We start from the raw sequence: 26,491 nt of genomic DNA on the forward strand, positions 1-26,491 counted from the left end.
CAACTCATTAGGCCCGAGCATGATTAATTAGAGCTGATGGATGGCCAATTGACAGATGGCATAACGAACGAGCAAGGAGACGCCAGGATACATTATTGATGGACATGCATGCAGGGAATCCGGATCTCAGTAAGAGAGAGCCACTCGAAAAGGGGACACTTGGCATTGCCAACCAGCGCCTTGGCCTAATTGCCCAAGGCAGGGCGGCCAATACAGGAGCAACGTGGCAAAGTGGCAATAATAACGAATTAGCAAACAATTTCAAGTATTAGGCAAGCACAACTAACTAAGAGGGTGGCCACGAGAGTTGCTAGTTTACTGGAATTTCACAGGAAGCCTTAATTGAAATTTGTAAGAGATTACGACTTTGGGAATTGGCAGTGTTTTAAGTGCCTTAAGCTGTTGGCTGTTGGATTGGGTTCAATCAATAAATCAGGACTTGTGTCTTTTATTTCGGTTATATACTATTTTATATCAAGATTTAAGTGTGTTACAGCTGGATAAAAATTATAACAAATTAAAAATATAATCATGTTGAATATTGAGCTCCTAGCACTTGTATTTTCTTAACTGAATTTTAATTAATGTTTTATTTCACCCTATACTATGAACTGCAATTCTAATAAATAAGAATTCTAAGAAAGATTATATTATATAAATATTATATTATTTTAGTTTTTGACACATTTGAATACTAATCAATACTTATATTTAGTTATTGAAATAAAAATAAATAAATTATGAATAAGTCACTTAATGAGTACCTTATCTTTTTGTTGTTTTCCCTGAGACAATTTAAAATAAATTTAAAAATATTGATCCTAGACTAGACTAGTTAGTATAAACTTCTGAAAGCTTTCTAAGCGACATTTCAGGCTTAAGAAACTGGCTAAGCTCACCTCCCCAAAGGCAAATCCAACAACGGGGGGCCACCGAAAACAAACTATTTTCAGTCAGACAAATGGCGTTAAGCACATAATAACCAATTTCTCTAAATACGGCCATAATTATGAACGCCTACACACTCATAAGCTCAAAGACACCGAACACACACACAGACACACACACAAAGGATACTTGTGAAGTGCTGCTGCTGTTTTTGTTTTTGCTTCTGCCTACTTCATTTGGGCGCGCTTGTTCTCGCGAACTAACTTTGTCTTGGAAAGAGAAAGTGGAAGCAAGTAGACTGATAAAGTTGGCAAGTGAAAGCGGGCAAGAGCAAGGATTTATCGTAATTAGGCATGCATGAGCATATGCTGTCGTCTAAGCTCAAGGATGACTCTCATCCTCTGCCGCATTTTTGTCTGCACTGGGAAAAATTTTAATTGTAATCTATTATCATTCAAAGTTATTTTAAAAGTAATCTAATAAATGTAAACACCACTAGCTTTCATAACATTTAATTTTAAAATTTGAATCTTCATTCCCGTGAATTTATATAAATTATAAATATTTTGATTTAAAATCTATATATTTCTTTCAAAAAATATTGTTTACACAAAATTTGTTTATCAAATTTTTTATTATTTGCAAATCTGTGAGAATTCGTTTTCCATTCAGCATTTTAATTTAGTATTTGTTTTTTATGGTAATTAAAACGAGTTTAAATAAACCATTTTTCCCAACAAATACAAACATTTTGTTATTTTAACATGATATGTGGGCAAACTAAATCCCCGCACATATTTTCCCTGCGTGTGGGCAAACACAGACTTGGGCAAACAGCAGAGGAAGGGGTGATGGTGGGAAAAAGGGGCCCCAATGTACATAATTAATTGTGCTGCTGTGTTGGCAAACACGCGGGCGCCGGAAAGTAGGCAACACGCTTTTTTTGGCAAAACGGTTCGCCGTAATTGATTGCCTCATGCACGTCACACAAGCGAAGCCAAAGCGGTGTGTCAAGGCGTGAGTGTGTGTGTGTGTGTGTGTGTAATTTCCGCCGGAGCTACAAGTATTTTCAAATGAATATTTCTTTAATTAGTTCGCTGCTGGCGAAGCTATTTGCTGCGGCTCCAAAGGGGTTTGGATATGCTAAAAGGCCAAGCCGCAAAAGACTTGACCGCAAATAATAATGCACAAATGTTGCCACACCGCAAGTGTTTCCAGGCAACACACACACACACACACACTCGCCCACGGCCGGGTCGGGATATTTTCTTAAATTAACATTAGCAACATTTGGAGCTGCCATTAAGATGGTCGCCTAGCAGCCATTTCAAGACTCTCTCCAGGCAGCCCCAAAAAGGTCATTCCGCAAAGACAGTCATACTTCTATAAAATACAGATTGCCAATATGAGTTTGATATCGATTCTAGGAAAATAAGTAACAAAAGAGCTTGTGCAAAAAAATAGATTCTTAAAGTAAAATAAAATTATTGAAAAAAGCTCAGGAACTAATTCAAGAGGAAAATATCAATGGAATATAAATAGAATGATTGTCGTGGTCTTTTTATGTTTGTATTTTGGGGACAGATTTTTGTGGCTTATTATGGCCGTTCTTGTCTGCGCTTATAAAAAAAATATTGTGTGACGGACTTTAATGAAATTAAACCTAAATCTCCAAATGATAATCCATTTAGATTGTTTACAATTTTTTCATTTCTTTCACAAGTTTATAAATCAAAAAATTTTCTTATAACTATTCAGTTCTCAAGAATAAATAATAGTTTATTTTAAAAGGTGAAAAACAAACGATAATATGCAATAAAATTATTGGTCACGAAATTATTTAAAGGTCCATTGTTTTAAAGCAAAATGTAAAAGCATGGATAACTCCTAAAAAAACTATATATGTATGTAACTAATACATGTTTCACTTAGCAGATCACAGTTCTACTTTTTGAGGTCCGACTGTATGGCCTTTGGGCTCGCCCAACTCCGTTCGGTGGGCAAAAACAGTTAAGCATAAACATTGTCGTTGGTAGTGTTTAGTTTGGCTTCTTTAAATTATGGCCGGCAGCCTATACAAACTAATGGCAACCTTTAGTGGGGGAGTATTATTACCTGGCGCCAGTCAAATTAGCAGGAACATCAAAAATTACGTATACGCAACGAGGACCTTTTGGACTGTCGCACGTGTTCATAACCCGTTTGCTGCTTGCAAAACAAAACGTCAAATGTTTGTATAATGGCGAACATTAACATTTAACCTTGAAGGCACAAATTACCGGATTCTTGTCACCTTCGCACGCACCAGGGAGCCGAAAAAGGAGCAAAAAGGAGCTTGAGCGTAAAGAAAAGTTTGTTGTCCGCAACTTTTTACCTCAGCAGGCGGTCCGCGTTGGCAGACCCATAAAAAATCCTGCGGAGAGGCATCAACAGCTACGGAACATATGCGCCTCCGCCCACTTCCCACTTCGATGATGATAAGAGTGCGGCATCGTGGCGTTATAGCGTTATGGCATTCTGGCATTCCGGCATCCTGGCATCCCTGAATCCAGGCATCCTTGTATCCTGGCTGCCACCGCAAGCAGCATGACGTCGTCCTCGCCGCCTTGTGATAAATAGCTTGATTTTAAGCGAAAGGCGCGGGAGTAGATTTATGACACACGCATTTTCTCGGCAAGAAAGTGGAAAGTCAGCTTCTGTGGAATAGCAGCGGCAGCGGAAAGGAAAAACACGAATATCGAATGTCACGCAACAGGCCAGCACGGAGTAAAGTATAGGAAAATCACCCATTTAAAGAACATTAATATTTATTTTAACCTGAAAAGTATGTGAAATGAAACAGTGGCTCACAAATCTACATTTACGTTTTTCACAGCAACTGTATATTTAATACTGTTGCCAACAAATAATTGGAACTAGATGACATTCAAAGACTAATCAAATTGAAAATAGTTTCATCCGAATTTTCATTTGAATTTATTTCACGAATTCAGATGACATCCATTTTATTTAATTATATTTACTGGAAAAGTCTGAATGCTGACTTAAATGAAGGGTGCTGAATCATAGCCAAAATGTGTCGTATTCATGTTTAGTGAAAAGTGATGACTGTTTTATGGCTTTTCCACTTCAAGCGAGTTTCCGCTTAAGAGTTAAGCTGCGACAATTGTGGAGAAATTGAATCATTCGTCGAGAAGCTGTAAGAAGTTTTTGATTGAACATTTAAAGAAAGACCGCGATTGGGTTTCGTGTTTGCGTCCGGATTCGATTTCGAATCGCGTCGCGGTAGCCATGGTATTCCTCGCAATTTCCTCAACATTGCCAGCCGTCGAAGGAGTCTGCTAAGCTGCTTACACCCGCACACACAACTTTTCCACGCTGACGAAGCAACCTCAACAATTTCAACATCCGGCTTCCGCTGCAATGTAATGGAAACTCGACGCGAACGCCGTGCCAACATATTAAAGTTGGCAAGTGCCGAAAGAGAAAAAACAGCAGAATACACTGATGAATAATACAGAATGGATCTTAACTTGATTTGGATTACAACATGCCTTATCATACAATAAACTCAATATCGAATACTGGAAATATGATATTTACAATAGAATATTTTACATTTACATTTACATTTTAGTTAGAAGTGATATTTACACTTCATATAAATTAATACATTTTTTATTTTTACAAAGAAGAAACTAATTTTGTACACATATATGTGTTATTTTATACTTATTTAAAACAACACATTCAAAATTATGAAACTACCCCCAAGCGCACAACACAGATACAATAAAATGATTTAAAATAAAGACCTTCTTAATTTTGTTAAAATACTGTAATATTGATTTTATTAACTTATGTAAGTATTATAAATTTAAATTCTAAAATGTTATTTCCATTGTAATAAAAGTTAATACAATACAAAATAGTTTTTTCCTCTGCAATATCAGGATCCACGGAAGAGGGGCGGAAATCTGAGGCAAGACAAGAATAAAACCGAAAGTGACACATTGCAGCGGGATATCGAGCGGGACGATGAGCTGGTTGTCGGAGCTTTTCCAGGGCTTAGAAAGGCGACGAGCTGCGGGGGCGACAGGTGGCCGGAGTCCTCTCATAAATCAGATCCTGGCCCAAAAATATTCGGCCTAAATGCGAACTCATAACTCCCGCACCGCATATCATTCAGCGGCAGTCTTGATTAATTGCTCGCCGCGGCGAATGAGGAAAATATTTTAATTTTCCAACGCCACGCGCATAATTTGAGATAAACCAAAACAACGAAATACACTCGGAACCGAACACTTATGCCAGATAATGCGTTGGGGTCCCGGAAAATCTCGGCCCCTCGAGCGGTGTATTTGAATATTTTATGCAGATCGTGAAAGTCATTTTCATGAAATGCACATTAAAGCCAAAGGATAAGAGGCGTCTGCGAGTCAGCGGTGCGTATGCGTGATATCTGAAACGTTTAATTCAAGTCGGCGGCGTAATTTGCAACTCAAACTTAAATCCTGGCAGGCAAACTAGTTTAAGCCAAGGCACCGCAGCCTGACAATTGCCACCCCGCGCCCCATTTTAACATCTTGAAATGCAGTGCAAACTGGCACAAAGTTTTGAATCGTCTCGCTTTTATTTCTTGGCTGTCTTTCAAAAAAAAAGGAGGTGGCACAGTGGGTGGGCTTTGGGCCAAGTCAGCAAGTCAAATAAAAAGTTTTTCGTCAACATTACGCAAATTAGTTTGTCAGTCGAGCCAAGCAAATGCAGCCGACAAAACCCTAATGACATTTAGACTGAGGGATAACTTTTTCTGAGCTAAGCCGAGATCCTGTGATGGAGTCCTTTAGCCAGCTTCAAGATGCAGTTTTCATTCACAGTTGGCTTCGCCTGATGGCTGAAGTTTTTTATCCTGGTAATTATGCTTCGTTTTGATTTTGGGTTTCATTCTTAATGCAATTGTGAATTGTAACAACGAATAGATATTAATCATTAAATCGAACTTCACTAATCGGAATTATATATAAGTCAAACGGATCTTATGGACAATAGATCGTAGATTTTATGTTTTAAAAAGGTCTATTTAACCAATACAGAAAACGGTTTCAATATAAAAAGGTAATATGATCAAATTTGATTTGGCCGCCAAGTTGCATCTTTCATCTTCAGTTAGATGGCCTAATGGTCGAAGTTTACGCCCCCTGACAATTATGATGATTCGATTCGATTTCGAAGGGCCTCATTCGATATGCATTAATGCTCCTTTGTGCCGACGAAATCATAAAATCAAATATGCATTGAATTACCGTGTGCGGCAGGACAATTATATTATACCTTCTGCGGATAAAAAAAAAGGGAAAGGCAAGTAAGCCGAACCGAAAAAAAAGGAATATTTAACTCAATTTGCTGGCCGTGAATTTGGTACCACAAGCAGCTGGGCCACCTCCGCATCCGTAATTCCCGGTAACTCCAGACCCATTCCTCCAGCGAAAACCCTAAATCGGCCGCATTTTTCACTCAACATTTTGTGTTTTTTTTTATTTTTGCTCTCGTTTATGCGCAAAAGTGCGTGTAATTCAATTTTTCATGCGCCATGTGACAAGGGATGTGGATGGGGGGTTGGCTGCTACCTTTTTGGGCGAAATTAAGACAAAGGGAAAAATGCGCTAAAGGCATATTTGGCACGCAATTTTCCACGGCATGTCCTTATTGATGGGCCATCCCTTTTTCAGTTATCCAATACCGTTATCGTTATCAATATTTAATGCTATTTAAACCCTTTTTTGTAGTACTTGAGAGCATTAACAAAGACCTCGGCTGTATAATACATGAGTTTAAAATGTCGCAAAAGGGCATCGTAATTAAAGTTTTATCCTAGCGTGGGCGACGACGACGGGGACGCGCAGCTGGAAGATTTTGGACTGAGATTATGCTTGCAGCTCCAGTTGATGGTGGTGCATTCATCGTTCCCGATCCGGATCCGGATCCAGGTGCGGGTCCGGCTCCATTTCCATTGCGCACCAAACGGGTATTGCCCACACGCACCAATCGTCCGCCTGACAGGACGAAATCCGATCCCTGTCCGCCTGGCACGACGCCTTGTCCAGCCTCAAACATGCTGCGCTCGATGGCCACCTCGAGATCCAGATCTTCCACGGGTATTCCGTTCACCTGCAGGCTGCTGGACGAGGTGCCGGCCTGCTGATGTCCTGATTGCGATGCCTGCTGATGTCGAGCACGTTGTCCCGGCTGTAGGGACTGCAGGGAGTGCTGGGACTGCTGGGACTGCTGCGACTGCTGAGACTGCTGAGACTGCTGGGACTGCTGAGACTGCTGCGACTGCTGAGCCTGCTGCTGTTGGCTTTGTGCCGCTTGACGGGATTTCGTTTGCTGATTCCCCTGAGTAGCCTGCTGAGCAGGGGGTGTAATTAATGTATTTGGAGGGGCTCTGGTTGCCAATTGCAACACTAAAGGACGATTGAAGCGCTCGATCATCAAATCATCCAGCTCCCCGAAGTCCTCATCCTCCAGCTTTAGGTCCGCCTCAAAGCCACCGCAATCATCGTGGTTGATGCGCCGTGAGAACTCCACAAAGTTGTGCAGTCTCATGGACAAAGCCAGGCGTTCCTTAGCCATCGACGAAGTGCTGGGACCACCCTCATCCTCCGGCAAAGCTCTGTACTGAGTGTTACACTCGTAGGCTATCAGATCATTGTACGGGGAGCGGGCAAAGTTGACCAGTTCGTGGACAAAGTGATGGGTCTTGGCGCCGAAGTAGCTAAACAGCGCCGCCCCGAAGTTTAAGCTCGTAATGCTCACGCGAGGTAGTAGGCTCAAGATGGTCTCGTACAGATAGAAAACATCTGCTTTTCCGGTTTTAACGAGCACCGAAACATCCCGGTTCACCCAGTTCATAACCCGATGGATTTCGTAGGGATTGCGGCTGTGAAATGGATTGATTTCGGAGATTAGAAAAACTTTTGTGGGTCTAAAACTCACCGAAAGAAATTCGGCGACCAATCGCGATAGTCAGGTTTTTCGCGCTCCGGCAGCGAATATAGCGAATTGGCGTAGACGTACACACGCCACTGGACCATTTGCCGGGGCATCATTACTACTTGGTTATATTCCAATCAATTAAAATTAAATTTTTCAAATCCCACGAAACTTCAGCTCGAAGTGTAAAGGAAAATTTCTGAAATTGGCAGACACAAATTGGATTCCATTGTTTCTCTGCCTTCTGTCACTTACACACTAGTATTTTTGTACGTAATATGACAATATTTACTTAACAATTATTAAACAAATAACTTGTCAAATATACAATACACAAAAGCCGAAATAAGAAACCGCCTGAGCCAAGAACTTTTGTTTATTGCGCAGAAACAACGGGATTATGGATCCCTACGATATGTGAAGACTTAGGGCTTTCTGCATGATACGACGAGTAAAATTGGGAACATTGGAAATGAGAAATAACTTTTTCAGATACCGTGTAAACTCGATACATTCAACAAAAAAAATTAATTCGATCACAGCAACCAGTAACTAAAAAAATTTGTATGTTATTTCCGTGTCTTTTTTAAATTTGCGTTTAAATATTCTGACAATTGAAAATATTGTGTTAAGCAACTTAAAAATAGAAATTTTAAGAGCTGTTTTATATATTTTTTTTTGAAACTGTTATTATAATATTTATTGGTTCCATTTGAAATATCAGTTTTACAAACAAAAATACACAGCCCTGTCCCATTTACTCGATTTATTTGCAAAAAAATTTCCAGATAGAACGTAAAAAAAACAATAAAACCCAAATCGTCTACATTTAATCATTACATTTATTATGTATTTGATTCGTATTATAGATATTTTTTCTTCTTTGTATGCAGAGTACAGTAAAATTCATAACTGGCCACGCCCATTTATGCAAAAAACATTAACACTCTCGCCATACATTGATCGGCGCTAGTTCTATGATTTATAAGCTAAGAGCAGCCAAGTAAGCTGTCATTATATATAGTTAGTATAAGTAGGTTGTGGTTAACTTAAATAAATACATTTACAGTCGATGCAGGGATTGGAAGGGAGCGATCTTCAGGGATATCGAATGCATTTTTGGGGGTGGGCTATATGCGAGAACATTTAAATAATGTTAAAGTAGATAGGTGTGTAAACATACATATATATATCAAGATATACGGGTTTTGAATATGTACAACTTAAAATGGCAACCCTACTCCTAGAATACACCTAGTTTGAGCTTAAGCTTACTGGTTTTAGTTACTTACATAGCAAGTTACATTAATTTTTTTTTTTTTGGGTTCAGGGGATTCAGGAATCGGAACAATACAAGACGGAAACCAGTTAAACATGCCATTAAATAAACACCTTAAATGAAAATCGAATCATTAGCTTATTATAGCATAAGGGCCCAGGCCGCATCGTCTGGGTCATTGTTTTCCGGCTCCTGATCCTCCTCCTCTTCATCGTTGTTATCGCTATCATCCTCCTCCTCTTCGTCGTCCTCCGCTTTCTCTTCTTGTTCATCTTCGCCTTCATCGTCATCGTCAATGTCTTCATCCTCTTCATCTTGTTCTTCAGTGGCAGTGGCTGTATCCTCGGCGGTTTCCACCTCTGCTTCCCCCACAACGTCGATGGCTGCTTCCAAGGGGCTTCGTTCATTACTGGGCTCTGGATCCGCATCTGCATCGGAATAGATTCCTAGATGCGCGTCATCCTCCTCCAGAGCATGTGGGCTGCCGCGTAGAGTGTTGCGCAGGAAGCTAAGGGATATCTCTACCCCGTCAGAATGTTCGTTAAACAGCCCGATCTCCCTTGGCTGCGTCAGCGTGGACAATTCAATTAGGGAGTTTGCTATATCGTGCTCCTCCAGTGCTACAGGACCACGCATCAGGGGATCGCCGGCATAGCCCGATGCCCTCCAGCTAAACGAGCTCATGGGCACCGAGCTCGATGTGGCGGTTGAGCTGCTGGCCAAACTGGCGCTCTGGCTGGACAGATTGCTGTTGCTGCAGCTGCGACGCCGCTTTGGTGCACTGCATTGCGGTTCGGTGTCGTCTGTCGGGGCTGGAAGCGTCTCTGCATTATGGGGCACCTCCTGCTGCTGTTCCCCATCATCGCCATCGGGCATCCTCAGCTCTAGTTTGAGTGGTTTTCGATCCTCCAGAGTTGCCTCCGCTTTTAATGTGGCCCGCAGAGCGCTAAGCTGTAGATTCTCAGTGCTGTCATCATCCGAGCCATCACTACTGGAATTGTTGTTATTGGTATTGGGTGGACCTAGGGAAAATGTTGAAAAATGGTATTGAGAAAAAATTAAATCGAGAAGCCAGATCAACGAAATAAAACTACAACACGGGGTGTAGCAGACATCTCTTTCAACCAAATTGGAATCGTATCATACATCCATACAAACTCCAACATAATCTGGTTGAAAGAGATATCTAGTTTTTAAATATTATTGTTCCCAAGTATTCTTGGTTTGAGAGTTATTAAGAATTTTCACTACGCTCCGCTATTGGCATAATAATTTCAAGTGGAAGTTTTATCAGATTGGAATTGAATTAAAACAAACCAAACTTATTGTATCGGTGTAACATTATAATAATTTTAAAAATTTTCCACTATTAAGTCAAGTGCTTGGTTGAAAGCACTGCCCAAGTAGTAATTTAGTTGATTTAATTACTAAGCGATTATTTCACAATCATTGTGAAACTACTACGAACAGATATGTAGAACGCTATACCATTGTTTCTATATGTTTCGAATTATATTCACCGCAAAAATTTTTGACATCGTTGCGATAAGAAAAGTATTTGTTCGGTGCCACTTACCGGACGTCTCGCTGCTATCGGCAGCGGATTCGTCATCAGACGAACTAGGACTGTCACTGCTGCTTTCCGGTTGTTCCTGCGGTTGCTGCTCGGCCACCTCCCGCTCCAGCTGTCTCTGCAGCTCCAGCACCGCCACCTCCACTTGGCTCAGATCATTATTGATTTCCTCCGCACGGCGTCTCCTTTTGCGAGATGATCTTTTCCCCTTCGAGCCTTTGCCCGAACGTTTTCTGCTTGACGCCTTCTTGCGTTTTTTTCTTTTGGCTGGCTCTGCATTTGAGGAACTGCTGGCACTGCTATCCTCATCACTGCTGCTGTTGAAATGGAAAGAAGAGCTGCTGCAGCTGCTGTTGCTGCTGCCACTGCCACTCCGAGCAGGGACGGAGGAGCGCTGACGCGATCTCTTCGAGCGTGTTGATCGCAAAGTGCGCAACTGATCGAGGCGACGTGCCTCCGCCACCACCAGCTTCCAGTTCTTGCCCCTATTGGCCGCTGCACTTGTGCTGGGGCCCATAAACAAACCCTGATCTCTGGAGGACTGATCCACAGGTGATTGTATCGCCTGGTCGCCAACACTTGCAGCGGGAGGAGCTTCATTTTGCTCGTTTACGAAAACCACATCAGAGTCACTATTCGAGTCCAAGCTGACCTGCTCGGGAGTACGCAGGTGTGGTGGCTTCAGTTCTAGCACAAATACACACTCATCCTCATCACCAGAGCTGCTGCTGCTCTGCAGTTCGATGTGAGCACTCACTGGGAGAGTGGCACCAGCGTGCCTCCTGCTGGGGTTGCTCCCATCATTGATGGCCGCCACTTCTGCATTCGCAGCTGCATCGCCATCGTCGATCTCTATAACCTCCGCGTCCTCGCTGGCAACCGCTGCTGGACGCCGCATGCTCAAGTTGATGGCCACCGTTTGGGAGCCTACATTGGATGTAGTTGTACGGCGTATGGAGATGCCCGGCAGCTCACTGCCATCGCTGGCCATTGTCACGCTGAAGGAATGTGTGGCACCGGGATTGGTCACAATCACACTGGTCGATGGACGTAGAGCGCTGACGGCGTTCCAACCGTTCGAGGACTCGGCATTGCCAGCCTCTCCCTCGCCATCGGCCACCTCCAGGTGGAGATCACTGCCGTTCGAAGACTGGGTCTCCACCATGTCCAGTAGATCCACCTCTACCTCCTCGGCCACGCGTGACGAGTACTGGACCACATGATCGTAGCCGATCATGTCGAAGGGGGAGCGGGCAAAGTTAAATAGCTCGTGGATAAAGTGGCTGGTGCGCTCCCCCAGAAACGGCGACAGCCTTCGACGGAATGTGGGCCCGAGTATATTCGTCATGGGCAGGATGTCGTGCATCAGCTGCACCACAGTGCTCACGCTATGGGCTGCGTTCCTCAGCAGGCAGACGATGTCGCGATGGATCCAAGGCATCAGGCGATGCATCTGGGCGGGATTGTTTCTGTAATGGTAAAGAGTATAAGTATGTGGGAAATGGAGAGTAGAAGGTATCAGCACGCACCTGTAAAAGCGGGCACTCCACTCGCGAAAGTGTCCCGTCAATGTATCACTGACGGGCAAGGCATACAGCTTCCTGTCGTACACATAGCGCCGCCAGAGTTGGCTCAACGAGCCCGAAGTGGCAGCATCCTGGTCGTGCCGGTAGAAGTTCATCAGCTCCATGCGGTAGGGCTCGAAGCGGCTGTACGAATGCCTGCCGGCTGCCACCTCGGCTGCTGGCAGGACCTCTTCTCCTGCACCTCCGGCCGCTATGCCCGCCTCTATATCGTTAGTCATCACGGCCTGGTTCTGCACCAGAGGCATGAACCTGGGACGCCTGACTATATGGAAACGTAGGGAGGGATGATCCTGCAGAACAGGCGAAGTGGATTGCACTGGATAGCGATCGTAGTCGTCCAGGGTGCGGACATTGTGTATGATGGTCTTGAAGGGCTGCTTGCACAGCGGACACTCGGGTTTGATCTGGGAAATAGGGAATTGCTTTAGAGGTCTGGTTTCGTTTTCGGCTAAGTAGACTACTCACCTTGCTCCATTCGCACAGGCACTTGAAGCAGAACTGGTGCATGCAGGAATCTGTGAAGCACTTCCTCCGGCAGCGGGACAAGCAGATGGCGCAATTGGGCGGCGGTGAGGAGCGTCCTGTTGCGTCTTCGGCCGTTGCGGATGCACTGGTCCCCGGCTCACCGTTGGTATTGCCATTTTCCGGGCCCGCAGCCCCGGATTCCCCACCCTCGTTGTCACCGGACTCGCTGCCACTCTCTGTGAGATCGGCGAACTTCATCGCAGCTGCTGGAAGAGTACGGGTTCCAGCATTGGATGCATCTGATCCCGGCTCCACGATGACCGAAGCGCCCACATCCTCCGCCCCAGAATCCGGCACATCACCGGCATTGCCCCCAGGCGCCTCCTCGGCCATATCGCCGACTATATAGCACCTGTATAGATTGCAAAATCGGCCGGAAAATGGGCGAGAACTCCGTTCGGAGTTTTGTGTCTACTCTGGCCTCCTCTCTTCCTCTCCGTTGCTCTCACTCTCTCTCGCTCGCTCTCGCTGGCACGCTACTCTATCATCTGGTTCGCAATTTGGATCTCATGCGTCGTTTTCTACGGGGCTTTCACGGGCCTGTGGCCGCATTTTCCGTACTTTCTTCCAATCTAGATGGAGGTCAGAAGTCTGCTGCTGGCTATCGCACTGTTTTCAGACCAGAATTCGCACTATGACTCGGATATTTTGACAATTGAAAATGCAGGAAACTCGATTTCTTGTGCTCTAAGATATGACCGTACGACGCGGACCGGAAAATGCTGAATGCTACGGTAGACCAAGTCGGAGCTCCAACTTCTTACAAAATACTTCGGAACATAAAAGTATTTTGATATATAAAATAAAGATAACTTGATTTAATTCTTGGGTTGATAATATTAGAAAATAAAGGAATACTGTCGAGTATGTTCAACAATATGTTTCATCAAAAATCACTAACAATATGTAAACTAATACATTTTTAAAATCACTTTTAAGAGTTGTTTCTTCATGTATCGGCCTAATTTATTTTTATTTTAAGTTTTTTGAATTAATCAAAGCGTTATTTTAGTAGTTTTACAATGTATTGTAGATATTTAACCATTACACAATTTAGCGAAATAGATGTGGGTATGATAGCTTCTAGTTAATTCTTTTTTTAATCAGCTAGTCTAAACAAATATTTTGATATTTTTTAATCTGTAAAACAGTGACTGGATATTTTGGTATTTTATTTGCCTGGAGGCGTTAGTGAGACTGCACTGCTTGCGTTATCGATAGTTCTTCGTTTATTGCTATCTTGTGGCGTCGGTTTCAATTTGTTTGTTTTCAATTCTTGGCTTATATTCAGTACCAACATGCTTCGTCGCAACAAGCGCACTTCCTATTACCAGTATGAGATCTATCTGGACTTCATGGAGGAAAATCCGTTGATGTCGGCCAACAAATTGAGCCGCACACTGGATGGAAAAAAATGGAAGGAGCTGAGCGATCAGCTGAACAAGTGCACATCGGGTCCTACTCTGTCGCCGGAAGAATGGCGAAAGGTTTGTGTTATAACGATCACACATATTGCCGCAAGGAACTGAACATCCTTCTTAATTATTTCCAGCGCCTCAATGACTGGAAGAACAGCACGCGCTCCAAGTATCGACGCAGCGTCAGTTCGGATGATAAGAATAGCTTTATAACTCCTCTGGAAAAACGAGCTCTGCAAATTTTCTCCCTTGAACCAACATACCGAGAGCTCCCTGCTCGCGCGGGTTTCCAGGAAGTGGAGGAGGAGCATGTGGAGCATGAAGAACAGGTTGAGGAGGAACAGGAAACGGAGGATGAACAGTATCAAGGGCTTTTTCCGGCACACGAATTGGGTCCCCCAACAATTATAAATGCCCATAATACCGGTAAAAGAATAAGGCTGGAAGGTTCCGGGGAGATCATCTACGAAGGTAAATTCTCGCCAGATTGTTGGAGAACTTCTCAATAAACAACATTTTTATTTTTAGTAACGAGTCTAGCAGCACCAATACAATCTGTTATAAATGAACCTGCCATCTCCTACGGCAAACAAATCGAGAAGCAGCTAAAACGCATATCCGACATTAACGAGGCCTCTTTGCATTTCAAGATAGCCCGCTTCAAATATAATAATCCCGGATTCGAGTACATCCCGGAGTTATAGCCTTAGTTTTAATAATCATCTTGTACAATTTAATATGTAAGCATCGAGGGACCTGTTAATTCTGCGAAGAATTTAAAGTCACAGAATAGTACAGAATATATCAGTTGATAGTTTAAATCACTTGAGTAAAACAATCGCTTCAAATAAAAATTATGTTTGTACACTATAGATGTTTATTAAACTGCTTAGTCGTTATTAGCACTGTTGTATAGACATTTCATTTGACAATATAAGTTATATTATAATATTTTATTCAAAATAGTCTCCTACTTCAATACAGCTTTTTGCACGGTCCAAAAGCATGTCGAACGAGTGTTTTAGCTCGTTGACTCGTATGGCTCCCAGTAGGCCGGTGAAAGCCTTTCGAATGGTCTCTACGTCTGCATAACGCTTTCCTTTCATGGCTAAATGCATTTTTCCGAAAAGGAAGAAGTCACACGGTGCCATATCACAGTGGCGGATCCAGAGACGATTCTTGGGGGGGGGAAATTGAAAAAGACGAAAACTGGAAATCGCGGTGATTTCTAGCAAACAAGTGAAATTTTCAGGTTCTGCGGTTCCAAGGGGGGGGGAAATTTACCTAATTTCCCCCCCGTGGATCCGCCACTGCATATCAGGTGAATACGAGGGTGATTAATGGTTAAAAAGTGACTTTTAGGCAAATAATTGGTCACAAGAGTCGATCGATGAGACGGCGCATTATCGTGCAACAGACGCCAAACGCTTCAAAACCCCAAGGTAGAATACCACAGTAACGTTTTGGCCGGGTGGAACAAATTATTTGTGGACAATACCCACAGAATTAGAAAAACAAATCAGCATTGTCTTTACTTTTCACCACTCTTCTCCATGCGTGATTTTTTTGGTTTCGGCTCGTCCTGAGCTTTCCATTCAGCATTTTGGGATTTTGTATCTGGATCATATTGGAAACACCAAGTTTCGACACCAGTCAGTAAAGGAAGTTTTTGTCCTTTTTGACCTCTTTAATGAATGTCCTTCGAATGTTGGATTCTTAGTAATTTTTGGTCGTCAGTCAGTTTGTGCAGGACAAAATGTGCACACACCTTTCGTAGGCCCAAATGTTCGGACAAAATGCGATAAATCAATGTTTTGGAAATGTTCAATTCCATTTCCATGAATTTCAATGATGATTTCGGCGGATTTTTGATGAGTTTCGATGGAATTTTCGATTCACGAATTTTGACTGGCCCACATGTTGATCGTCATTTACATATGTATGTCCTCTCGACAACTTTGAAAACGTTGAAACCATTCGTGCACTCTGCTACGGGATAGGCAATCAACGCCATACATTTTGTTTTATCAATCGAAAAGTTTTGGTAAAAGTTTTACCAACTTTAAAACAAAATTTAATGTTGGCTCTTTGTTCGGAGCTCATTCTCGCAACTATAACACAAACTAACTAACATTTAAAACGCAATAACTTCACTTTTATCGATGAAATAAAATAATAATAAAATTCTGAAATTCTCAATCGATAAAGATAGCTCATTCTAACGCACCATTCGACATATAGATGGCGCCACCAGGGGCGCTAGATTCAAAAAGCCCTGTTTACTTTGGAAAGCATAATATACAATGTATATTATATGTTCTGTTCCCGGTTACTACAGGAGTATTAGGTATTTAAAATAATTGTTTTCAAAAATTAGAGAACATAAAAAATATATTACAGCTCATAACTTAATTTCTTTATAGAATGGATTGTGCACGAAATACTTAGTAGTGGGAAGTTTGGAAAACTGTAGGTTAAGTAACGGCTTAGATTGAGGTTCTTTGTGTGTTGATATAAGCCCGCGTTTTAAATTAAGTTTAAACTAAGCATCCGCCGCGGCGAAAGACGCAACAAGATGGCTAAATATCTTATTATATTTAACTTTAATAAGAGAACTATCGCCTGGCGGAATGAGCTATAATGTATCAAGAACATAACATTATTTTGGGAAATATATTAACATGAATATTTTATCAGTTTATTTTAAGTTACTTGAAATCAATTTTTTGAATTGTAAAACTTATTTTAAGTTACTTGAAATCAATTTTTTGAATTGTACAACTTCTTTTAACAAACTATCGTCTGGCGTGAGAAATTAACGTTTCCCGCCAGCTTCGCGGTGCGCACCACTGACAAGGCGAGTACAACCCTGCGCTGCCAGCAACTAACATGCGCCAGAAAATCCCAAACGCCTGCAATTGTTTGTGAACACTTCGCATCGTTTAGTGGCGTCGATTTGCATTTTAACGTTTTTGAGAGCGATTTTGTTAGGAAAAGTAGGACTCCAGGACCCAGCTAGGACATCGGATGACCGGCAAGATGGATCGCCGCAAGAAACGCACCTCCTCGGAGCAATACCAGATGTACATCGACATGATGGAGAGCGACCCCATTTTCGCGACCGGACGAGTGCCGCGCGATTACGACCTGAACTATCTGACCAAAAAGTGGAAGGAGCTCTCCGACCGGCTAAACAAGTGCAGTTCCGGACCCACACTCACGCCGGAGGAGTGGCGCAAGGTGCGGAGGTCACTAGATATCCCATATACCCCCTCTAATCTCTAATCCCAATCTCCGAAATAGCGGCTAAACGACTGGAAGAACACCACGCGCTGCAAGTACAGAAGAAGTCTGCTGTCCACGGAAAAGGACATCTCCATGACGTCCGTGGAGACCCGAGCTCTCGATCTCTTCGGCAAGGTGCCCACCACTACCGGCGAAACGCTGCTAAACTTAAAGTCCGAGAAGGACGACCACGACGACGAAATGGAGGATCTGGGTCAGCGTACTTCGGCGGCGTTTCAAAAGGAACTGCAGGCCGCGGTGGAGGAGGCCATCAATGACGAGGTGGATGAGGAGGAGATGGTCGAGGAGCATGTCGATCACGAGGACATGATGGAGGAGAATCTGGCCGATGCCGGCATCACGGCGTCCACTACGGCGGTAAACACGGGCGGCGGAACATATCGCACCATCGTCGTGGACAACACATCCTTTGAGCATGTCGATGACGAACCCCAGACGGTGCAGCCACACGCCGTGGAGTTTGTCACGTCCCGGAGACCGGCAGCAGCAGTCATCAATCCGGGTACGGCTTCCACCGGCAATAAGCTGATCAATGGCGAGTTGCCCGTCAAGCGGTTGCGCACACAGCCCCGGGAGCAAATCATCTACGAAGGTAAATATTACATTTCGATTAAGGGAAAGGGTTAACTTTCTATTGGTAAACCCTTTTTTGTTTGCTTTTCTGTCAGGCAATACAGCTTATTGGTTATAACATAATTCAAATATTTTGTATTCAAAAAAATGGTATGGCATCAAGAGCAAACATTTGTTGCCTTTTGAAAAAATTGTTTATAAATATATTGAAACGTGGAAAGATTTTTTATATATATCACATATTCTATGAAGAGTCATTGTTAGGTGATTTTGTTGTAACACTTTGTGTAGATTGTAAAAATCTCATTTGCCAAGCTAATTGTTTACTAATAATTACGTTTGCTCCTACTATTTCAGTTAAAAATGCGCCGCGATGCATTTCGAACATGCAGGCAGTGCCGCCGCTGCATAGTACAAAGCTGGAGCGGGAGCCGAGTTCGCTTGGCGCCGCATTGAGCAGTAGCGATGCCCAGCAGATCGCCCACCAGCTGAAGCGATTGGCCGACATCAACTACGAGACACTGCAGTTCGAGATTGCGCGCTTTAAGTTCAACAACCCGGGCTTCCAGTACGACCCGCCGTCCTTATAGTGCCTCAAGAAGCAGGTCGAGATCAGCCGGTCTAAGCAATCAGCAGAAACTCCAGCACCAGCAGAAGCAACAGCGAAAGGATCAGCAGTAGCAAAAGCAATAGATAGAGCCAAGTCAGCTCGAATTGTATAGATCTTACACATGCTCATCAGCATGCGATCGTTTTCTAGCTCTCCCATTCTGCGCTCCGCCGGAACACAAAATCGTAACTTATAGTAGCCAGATTAGATTAAAATTGACATAGATTTCTGTTTTGTAAACAATTACTTTTCAATTTTCAACCCACTTCAATTACGATATCCATACGAATAAGTCTAATATTGTAATACCTAAAGTTAATAAAATTGGACAAGTAATTTTAACGTGTTGTATGTAAATGTAAAGAATAAAGTTTACCAATGATAAATATGCACAGCACCGACGTGCTCCACCTTTTGCCTGTTGTTGCATTTTTAGGTTTATTTATGACGCCGGGGCCAGAATCGAAGCCAACACGAAAAGTCCATTAATCAAAGGTTGGGAGATGGCGTCGACAACGCGTATATGCATTGTGCCTTGGCTTTGGTTTGGGTCATTTTAGCCTGACCGCCAACTAGTGGGCGCACTTTGTAACTGTCAGGAGCGCCTGGAGGCCCGATGCGAAAGAAATCACTTGTAGCTGTTATAGTGTACCGATGCTGATGCAACAAGTGCCGATCCAAAGTCCTATGCTCCTCCTCCGCCGTTCGGATAACTGCAATGGGCAATAGATCATTTGCAGGCCGTGCGCTGCGAATCATAAATTACCGACGACCAACGAACGGAGGATGGGGACAGACCTCCGCCATGGGACGACGCATGGCGTTCCGTTAGGAATCGTTGCCATCTTGATGATAACTGCACAACACGTCGTATGCTTAATCTGTTCTCTTTTAAAAAAATGCACTTCAAATATATTTGTTAAGGAATACAATCTTTTTTGAAAGTAGAAAAACATAAAAAGTATATCTGTAATATTTTTTTTAGTTTCTGGTAAAATAATTATTTGTTCTACTAAGCTGATATGAAAAATAAATAAGTTACTAAATATTTGAATTAACAAAGAATTTGTCTGCCCAGAAATATCAATATCCTTTAAATAATAAAGTGTATATAAGAGTATAGTTTGATACAAAACTGTCAAACTAAAGTTTCAAAAACTATCTGGTGGAAACAAATATTTGGGATATATTTTTAAGTCGTGACAACTTAAGTTATATGTTTTTGTTTTTATTGTCACATTGTAGAAAAAATAAAACAAAATTTAATTTCAATTAATGCTTTGATAGGTTAGTTAAACATATGTATATTTCGTTTTTAGCGGCATATAGGACTTAATTGGTTTACTTTTTGTCAAGCCCAAAAAGCTAAAAAATTCCTTTTTATTTTCTTATAATTTCTAATATTTGTTTTGGGATATAATTTGTTTATCTTCGAATGTTTTGAGTGTTTCCCCACCCAATCCGCTGTCGCCTGTGTGGGTGCCGCTCGCTCTTTGATGAAAAGCCCGCTGGCTAAGCTGATTAACCTACACACACACTTCGGCGGGAAATGAGTGTCTGGGACCCAGATGTCTTCTTCTCACATGGCCATGAAATGGAGGCTCCATCTGGGACTGGGTCCAAGTTTGAGAAACTGAGCCGAACCTGGTGGGTCGTTGCACAGAGTGCATGCCCAGTCCATTAAACAGTTCGTGTTGCACTCGTTTCGCGTTGCCATCCACGGGTATATGAGTCCATGGACTTGGGATTGGGTATGGGCTCAGAGTCTGGGCTTGGGTTTTGGCCAGGGCACACATGACAGCCAGCGTGCAGAATTAACCCCATGGGCGGGTGCTATAAAAATTCAGCAAAATAAGTTGAGCAAAGTAAAAGAAGAATGTGGAATTCGCATAAAAAATACCCTTCGACTAAGGTAAACGTTTAAATATTTACCTAAGGACTTTCTTGCGAGTAAATGAAGTTAAATATTATAAAATTATATGACCATCAGTCCTTGAGAAATGTTCATCATAGTAACTTTTCTAAATATTTTGTATGTAAAATTTACGACTTATACCCCTAAAATGTAAGTTGATTTATGATATTTTATATTACGTGTGTTTAATATTATATAACGTGAATTGTTGGAACACTTCCAAGGTAGGAAATTTATAAGTATTAGTATTGTGGCCTGCCTGAACATAAAGAAGACTTTTAAACTCCGCAATACCCTTTCAAGGATATAAAAAAAAAACCATTCGTGAGTCCTAAATCTCATCGCCGTGCTGTCCCATGTATATTGATGAATGAATCCGTTCCGTCATGTATTTTGAATGACTAACTCGAACCAGGCAAAACAACTCCACAGTTCCACTGCCCACCCTGAACGTAGGGTTTTTTTTGGCGAAATAAAGGCCGGAAATAAAGTGACCAAAATGGGGCAGCATCCAAAGGATACTTCACAGTGCTTTAAAAAGAGATCCATACATACATCCATAAGGGAAAAAAATGCCGCTGAAGTGGATTATGGATGCGTTTGCCTCCTAGATAAAAACAGCAGGCTTTTCCTGGAACAAGAATGCCATTTTAATACCGACAAACTTTAACTTGTTAATCTCTATATAAAAGTAAAATACTTCTCTTCGAAAAAACTATAAAAAAGTAACACCCCCATTCCAATGTTAAATGATTGTATATTTAACTAAGCTAACATATAAGCTTAGGAAACTCGATATATTAGTAATCCCTCCAATAATTATGAAAACTATTCGTGGTCAATTGAGTTTTAAAATATCAAAATTTTTCAATGGTAACACATTCTACAATTAAGAAATGTTTAAAAAGGATACTTAGTATACTATTGTTTTTTATAATTTTGAAAATTTAACAATGAAAAAAAAGTATTTTAAAACTTTTTTCAATTTAGTTAAAAAATTTCTGTTTTATTTAAGGAATGTGTTACCGTAAATTAATAAAGAAAATATCCTGAGTACATGGACAATAAGTAGTTTTTAAAACTACCCAAAAATATTCATTGAAATATTTAATTTGGATATTTGGTGACACTTTATTTCTCACACAGCTGTGTATATATTTTAAGGTAAAGCATAAGTTAAGACCAAGACCATGGTCATGGCACATATGCTGGGAACCGCCAAATGGCAACTTGCAACTGCCAACTTGCAACCTTTCAACCATTATTCTGGCGCAAAAGTGCAAAGCGTTTTTATGCCGGCGATTATTACGCTTGATCCTGAAGCACCGAAGGGTCAATTGATGTTTGTGATGACGCTGAATTGTGTTGATGTTGCTCGTCGGTCCAACAGCAACAGCAACGATAGCAGCAGCAACTGCCAGCATCATGCAACAGCATTGTGGCGGTTTGCCCGCAATTTGCCTTGGAATTTTAAGCATAGGCGAATATCCCCCATTTCTTGTATTTTATATTTTTAGGTACTGCTCTTTGTGCTTGCTGTTGCGGCTGCCGAAAATTGCATTTCTTGGCTGGCAGCGATAAAGCGTCAGCAGCAATATTCGTTTGCGGCCCAAGCCAGTTGATATATCACTAGTCGTCGATTATGCCCCGCAGTCAAATCAGGCCATCATAAAAGCCGGCTCTTGATATAGAAATTATTTATAGGCCAAGAAGGAAAACTGAAGGCGGTTGGCAATCGTAAATCTAAAGATCCTTTTCTAAAAGCTTAATTCCGAACAATTATTATGGGCCAGCTGGATCTCTTCCTCATATCAAATTTGATGGGTCCCGGCCATGTTGCTGTTGTCCAGCGTGTAATTATATTAGCATGATCTATGCCATTACGCGCACACACATCGATATGCGGCAATTAGTGCTACGTCCGAACAAGTACAACTATCGACTAAACAATATGGCCAGCGGGCGTTTATAGCCAACGACAGGCCATTATTGACGCCACTCGATGGACTGGCCATCATCGAATGCTGCGGTGGCTCCATGTTGCTGCTGTGTCGCTCTTGCTGCAGCAGCAGCATGCAAATTGTCGGCGGCCTAAACGCTTCGCAAAAGTCCAAAGGGGAACGATGAAGTTGGTCAAACTAAGCTCGAAAAAATATTGAGCACTAAAACGGCGCCCTCTCAGCCGAAAGTCATAAACACGCACTAATTGCACCCATGATTTGTTGCACACCGCATTAATGGCGCGCGCAGGACCAACACAGAAGCAACATCGACTCAAATCGAAGCCTAATTGCCCATAAATGGCAGTTTTCGTTGGCGACATCAAAGCGTAAAGCTTTCAGCAGTAACCACAAAAAATTCAAGTTCTCTCTCTCTCTCTCTTTGATTTATAAACAAAATTTAACAACCAAACAGCGAGTTAGGGCATTAAAAATGATGTAGTTGCTGCTGTTGGCATGATGTTGCTACTGCCGTCCCTGCAATTAGGCGCCACTCCTGGCGGGGTGGTCCGCCATGTCGCCAGTGTGGCGATCGATCGATCCCGTCGATATACAAATCGATTGCTTGATCTCTCACTTGCAACAGAAATTGCCACAGCAGCAACTCCAAGAATACCCAGCAGCACTAGCAACATGAAATGTTGCTCGCGTGGTCAGCGCCAATTACTTAGAGCATATCAATTATATTACGGCAATGCATTGAAAAATAAATGCCCAGAATGATAGCCAGTTGCAGTTTCTGCTGCTGTTGCTGCTGCTGCTGGTTGTAATTGAACTGCGCGTATTGCGAAATTATTATTTTGTGCATTTGCAATTGCAAGTGCCTACTGGACAGCACTGCCCAACCCCAACCCCAACCCCAACCCTAACCCCAACCTCAACCTTCCATCCTGCGTGTCTGTTCATATGTTTTCATTACTTTTGCCCATTATGCGTGTACGTGACGCACAATTTGAAATTGCCAGGAGTCGGGAGTTGGAAAAAGGCGGAGGGCTTATAAGCCGGATACCCGCCGTTCAAATGCGCACAATGCAGCACTGACTTGCAGCTCCTCCTTTCGAGCCAGGTCCAATCCAGTGTGGATCGTCGTCTGTTTGTGGCTTTTGTTTGCTGTTCAAGTTTACAATTTTAATGCACTGCCACTTGACTGTTGACAGTGGTGCGTTGCTGTTGCTGTGCTAGTGTTGCTGTTGCTGTGCTAGTGTTGCTGTTGCTGTTGCTGCTGTTCCTGTTGATGTTGCTGCGGTGCAGAAAGTGCCTGTGTGTTGGATTATTGATTTTATGCTGTATATGTGAAGGCAACCTTGCCGGTAGTCGATGGTGTCGCTGCCGTGCTGCTTCGCCTGCATTTAGCTCTCATTTCGTACATGCCCCGAAATGAAATGCATGTTTATGTTTCCGTTTCTGTGGAAGCCATCATATGCTGATTCATGGTGTTAAGGCGAAAGCTTTATTATTTTTTTTCAGAACCAAGGTTAGCTAAATATGTGGAGGAGTGGGAGCTAGGCTGTTGTGGACTTGCATTTTAAGCAGTAAAACCTGATAACACACACTTCTTTGAAAGCACTTAAAACTTCTGTGGAAGTAAGCATGCATGTTTAATTTTTGTTATTTTTACTAGACTTTTGCCAAAGGAAAAATGTAATGTTTTTTCGCCATAAGTTTAAATATTCTGAAACCGCAGCATAGCTTGGAAAATGTATGACATGACAACTCTATTTATTAAACTAGCTTACAAAAGTAATTTGACTAAATGCTAGGCAAAGAGGAGTTTTATTTTTTGAACCCGATTATTATTCTTAGCAAGAAAGGATTTATTATACTAAAAGTAAAGTTTTATTTTTGGTAAAAATTTATTTGTTTCCGTTTCTTAAGAAATATAATTATGTGTCATTATTCGTTTTCAAAATAATAAGGTTTTTTTAAATTTTGTTTTTCAATTAAAACGACCGTTCATTTGTCACAAAAATATAAAATTCCTTTCGATTAATAAATAATGGTTTTATAACTAAGAAAAAATGATAATCTTGCCTAATTGAAGGTACAAAACTTCTGTTTGTACATGATACTCTTACAGAATACTATGTTTGATCAGAGATAATACTTTCAATTTATATGATTGTTTTCGAAAGTACCCAATTTGCTCTTATTGATTTTATACATCATTTGCTCACCTGGATCTGGGTGACCCAAGACCCAGCCCCATTAAGGGCAACCATAAGGGGCCCATAATGGATTCCTGGGCTGACATCGTTAGGGTGCAACAATTGCTACAATTGCTGAATATGATTGAAGTACTTTCGAAGGTAACGAGGCAGCAGCAGCGAACATGGCCTCCATATCAAACTGGCATCAAACAATTTCAAATGGATCGAATGAGAAATCGACAGAGCTGGCCAATTGCTGTTGCTGTTGCTGCTGCTGATGTTGCTGCTGCCGATGTTGCTGCTTTGTATGCATGCAATGAACGTGATCGGCTGCAATTTCAGCGACTCGAGAACAAAGTGGGCAAAACGAGAGGATCGGAGTTGATCGGAGCGACAATGTTGCAGACGCACAGGAGCAACATCGACGACGTGGCTCCAATGTTTCTGCCACATTTCACTGGTCCCGATGATTGAAATTCTAAGACCAGAGTCGGAATACTGCATCCGAAACTGACTCCCAGACGAAGTCGCAGTCCAAAGTCGTCTGATGCTGACCTTTTCGCATGAGAATCATCGACGGCAGCTGATGATGGATGCACTGCCAAAGCCAACTTGATCTGGGCCCAAAAGAGCAGGAAAGGGGGAAACGGGAAGGGGGAAAGGGGTCTGAGTGCAATGTCAGCCGAAGCTGTCAGTACGTGCAGCTCGTCTTGGGCAATTTAGGTGCGAGGAAAGTTTGTTTCTTCCTCAATAGCCCATTTTTTCGAGCATTACTCTCATAGTACTACGAAAATTGCTTGCATACTGCTTAAATTGCCAGTACATTTTTTTTAAGGGGAATAAATATTTATGAAGTTTGTATAGAGTTTACAAGTAATAAAATAAGACATGACAGGAAGTTAGCTTAAATTATATTTAATTATATTTTTTCGTAATATATATATTTAAATAATATATTTGTTAGCAAATATATATAGGAATAAAATTTAAATATTTAATAAAGAAATAATTAATAACAAAATTATATGAATAAATATGAATGTTACAGTAATAATAAAAAAAAGTTAAGCTTATTACCGATATTATTAGTAAATCGTAAAATATGAATAAAATTTGATTTCTATCTGATAATATCTACACTTAGATCTACAAAAAGCGATAGTGGAAATAATAACGAATTTATGTTTCATAATTTATTTTGTAGTAGAATACATATTTTGTTTACCATGGAAATGACAATGCACCTATTTAAATTTAACATGCTTATGTAACGAGAGTTCACTGTACGCACAACGCGACGGATAATTGCGCTCACCCATCGAGGCAAAAAAAAAATAAATAAGAAAAGTAAAGAAAAACCAGGCTGGCAGGGAAACTTCTTTGAGTCGTCAATGTTGTCGTTGTTGTCGTTCCATTCCATCGTGGAATTTCACAGCGGAGCATGGAAATTTGTTCGATGGCTTGTCTTTCATCGTCCCTCCACCTCGCTCCACCATTTTTGTGTTTGTTTGATTTGGATTTGATTTGATTTCCAGGCAGAAAAGTTCTATCACACGGCGAAAAAATATCTAATATAAAAAAAATGTCTAAAAATGCTTAAAGGTGAAGACAATTCGTTAGTTTGGACTATAAGATTGTTATTAATCTATTATTATCAATTAAAAAAAATGAAAAAAAT

The 26,491-nt window shown here is 41.7% G+C and overlaps 4 protein-coding genes across 5 annotated transcripts; 2 read left to right on the forward strand and 2 right to left on the reverse strand.

Annotated features, from left to right (window-relative positions):
- Window positions 1-6,650: 6,650 nt before the first annotated feature.
- LOC108041853 lies at window positions 6,651-8,244 on the reverse strand. 2 transcript variants are annotated; one of them, XM_017119904.2, is made up of 3 exons: window positions 8,141-8,244; window positions 7,885-8,080; window positions 6,651-7,828 (listed from the first exon to the last, which is right to left on the reverse strand). In XM_017119904.2, the coding sequence occupies exons 2-3, from the start codon at window positions 7,995-7,997 to the stop codon at window positions 6,760-6,762; spliced, it is 1,182 nt and encodes a 393-aa protein (XP_016975393.1). In that variant the 5' UTR covers window positions 7,998-8,080; window positions 8,141-8,244; the 3' UTR covers window positions 6,651-6,759. The 2 variants fall into 2 exon arrangements, with proteins under 2 accessions (XP_016975393.1, XP_016975392.1); XM_017119903.2 differs by having other exon boundaries at window positions 7,885-8,227.
- A 461-nt stretch (window positions 8,245-8,705) lies between these two features.
- LOC108041854 (E3 ubiquitin-protein ligase Topors) lies at window positions 8,706-13,604 on the reverse strand. Its single transcript, XM_017119905.2, has 4 exons — window positions 12,785-13,604; window positions 12,263-12,723; window positions 10,737-12,202; window positions 8,706-10,182 (listed from the first exon to the last, which is right to left on the reverse strand). Exons 1-4 carry the CDS (start codon window positions 13,175-13,177, stop codon window positions 9,302-9,304), a joined length of 3,201 nt encoding a protein of 1,066 aa, XP_016975394.1. The 5' UTR covers window positions 13,178-13,604; the 3' UTR covers window positions 8,706-9,301.
- Window positions 13,605-14,065: 461 nt separating this feature from the next.
- On the forward strand, window positions 14,066-15,134 carry LOC108042997. The gene is made up of 3 exons (XM_044460205.1): window positions 14,066-14,331; window positions 14,397-14,733; window positions 14,791-15,134. Exons 1-3 carry the CDS (start codon window positions 14,143-14,145, stop codon window positions 14,964-14,966), a joined length of 702 nt encoding a protein of 233 aa, XP_044316140.1. The 5' UTR covers window positions 14,066-14,142; the 3' UTR covers window positions 14,967-15,134.
- Window positions 15,135-17,151: 2,017 nt separating this feature from the next.
- On the forward strand, window positions 17,152-19,143 carry LOC108043249. The gene is made up of 3 exons (XM_017121861.2): window positions 17,152-17,502; window positions 17,566-18,160; window positions 18,499-19,143. Exons 1-3 carry the CDS (start codon window positions 17,290-17,292, stop codon window positions 18,729-18,731), a joined length of 1,041 nt encoding a protein of 346 aa, XP_016977350.1. The 5' UTR covers window positions 17,152-17,289; the 3' UTR covers window positions 18,732-19,143.
- Window positions 19,144-26,491: the final 7,348 nt, after the last annotated feature.

This window comes from Drosophila rhopaloa, unplaced genomic scaffold (genome assembly GCF_018152115.1).
Source record: "Drosophila rhopaloa isolate 14029-0021.01 unplaced genomic scaffold, ASM1815211v1 contig_115, whole genome shotgun sequence".
In the NCBI taxonomy this organism is placed as follows: Eukaryota; Metazoa; Arthropoda; class Insecta; order Diptera; family Drosophilidae; genus Drosophila; species Drosophila rhopaloa.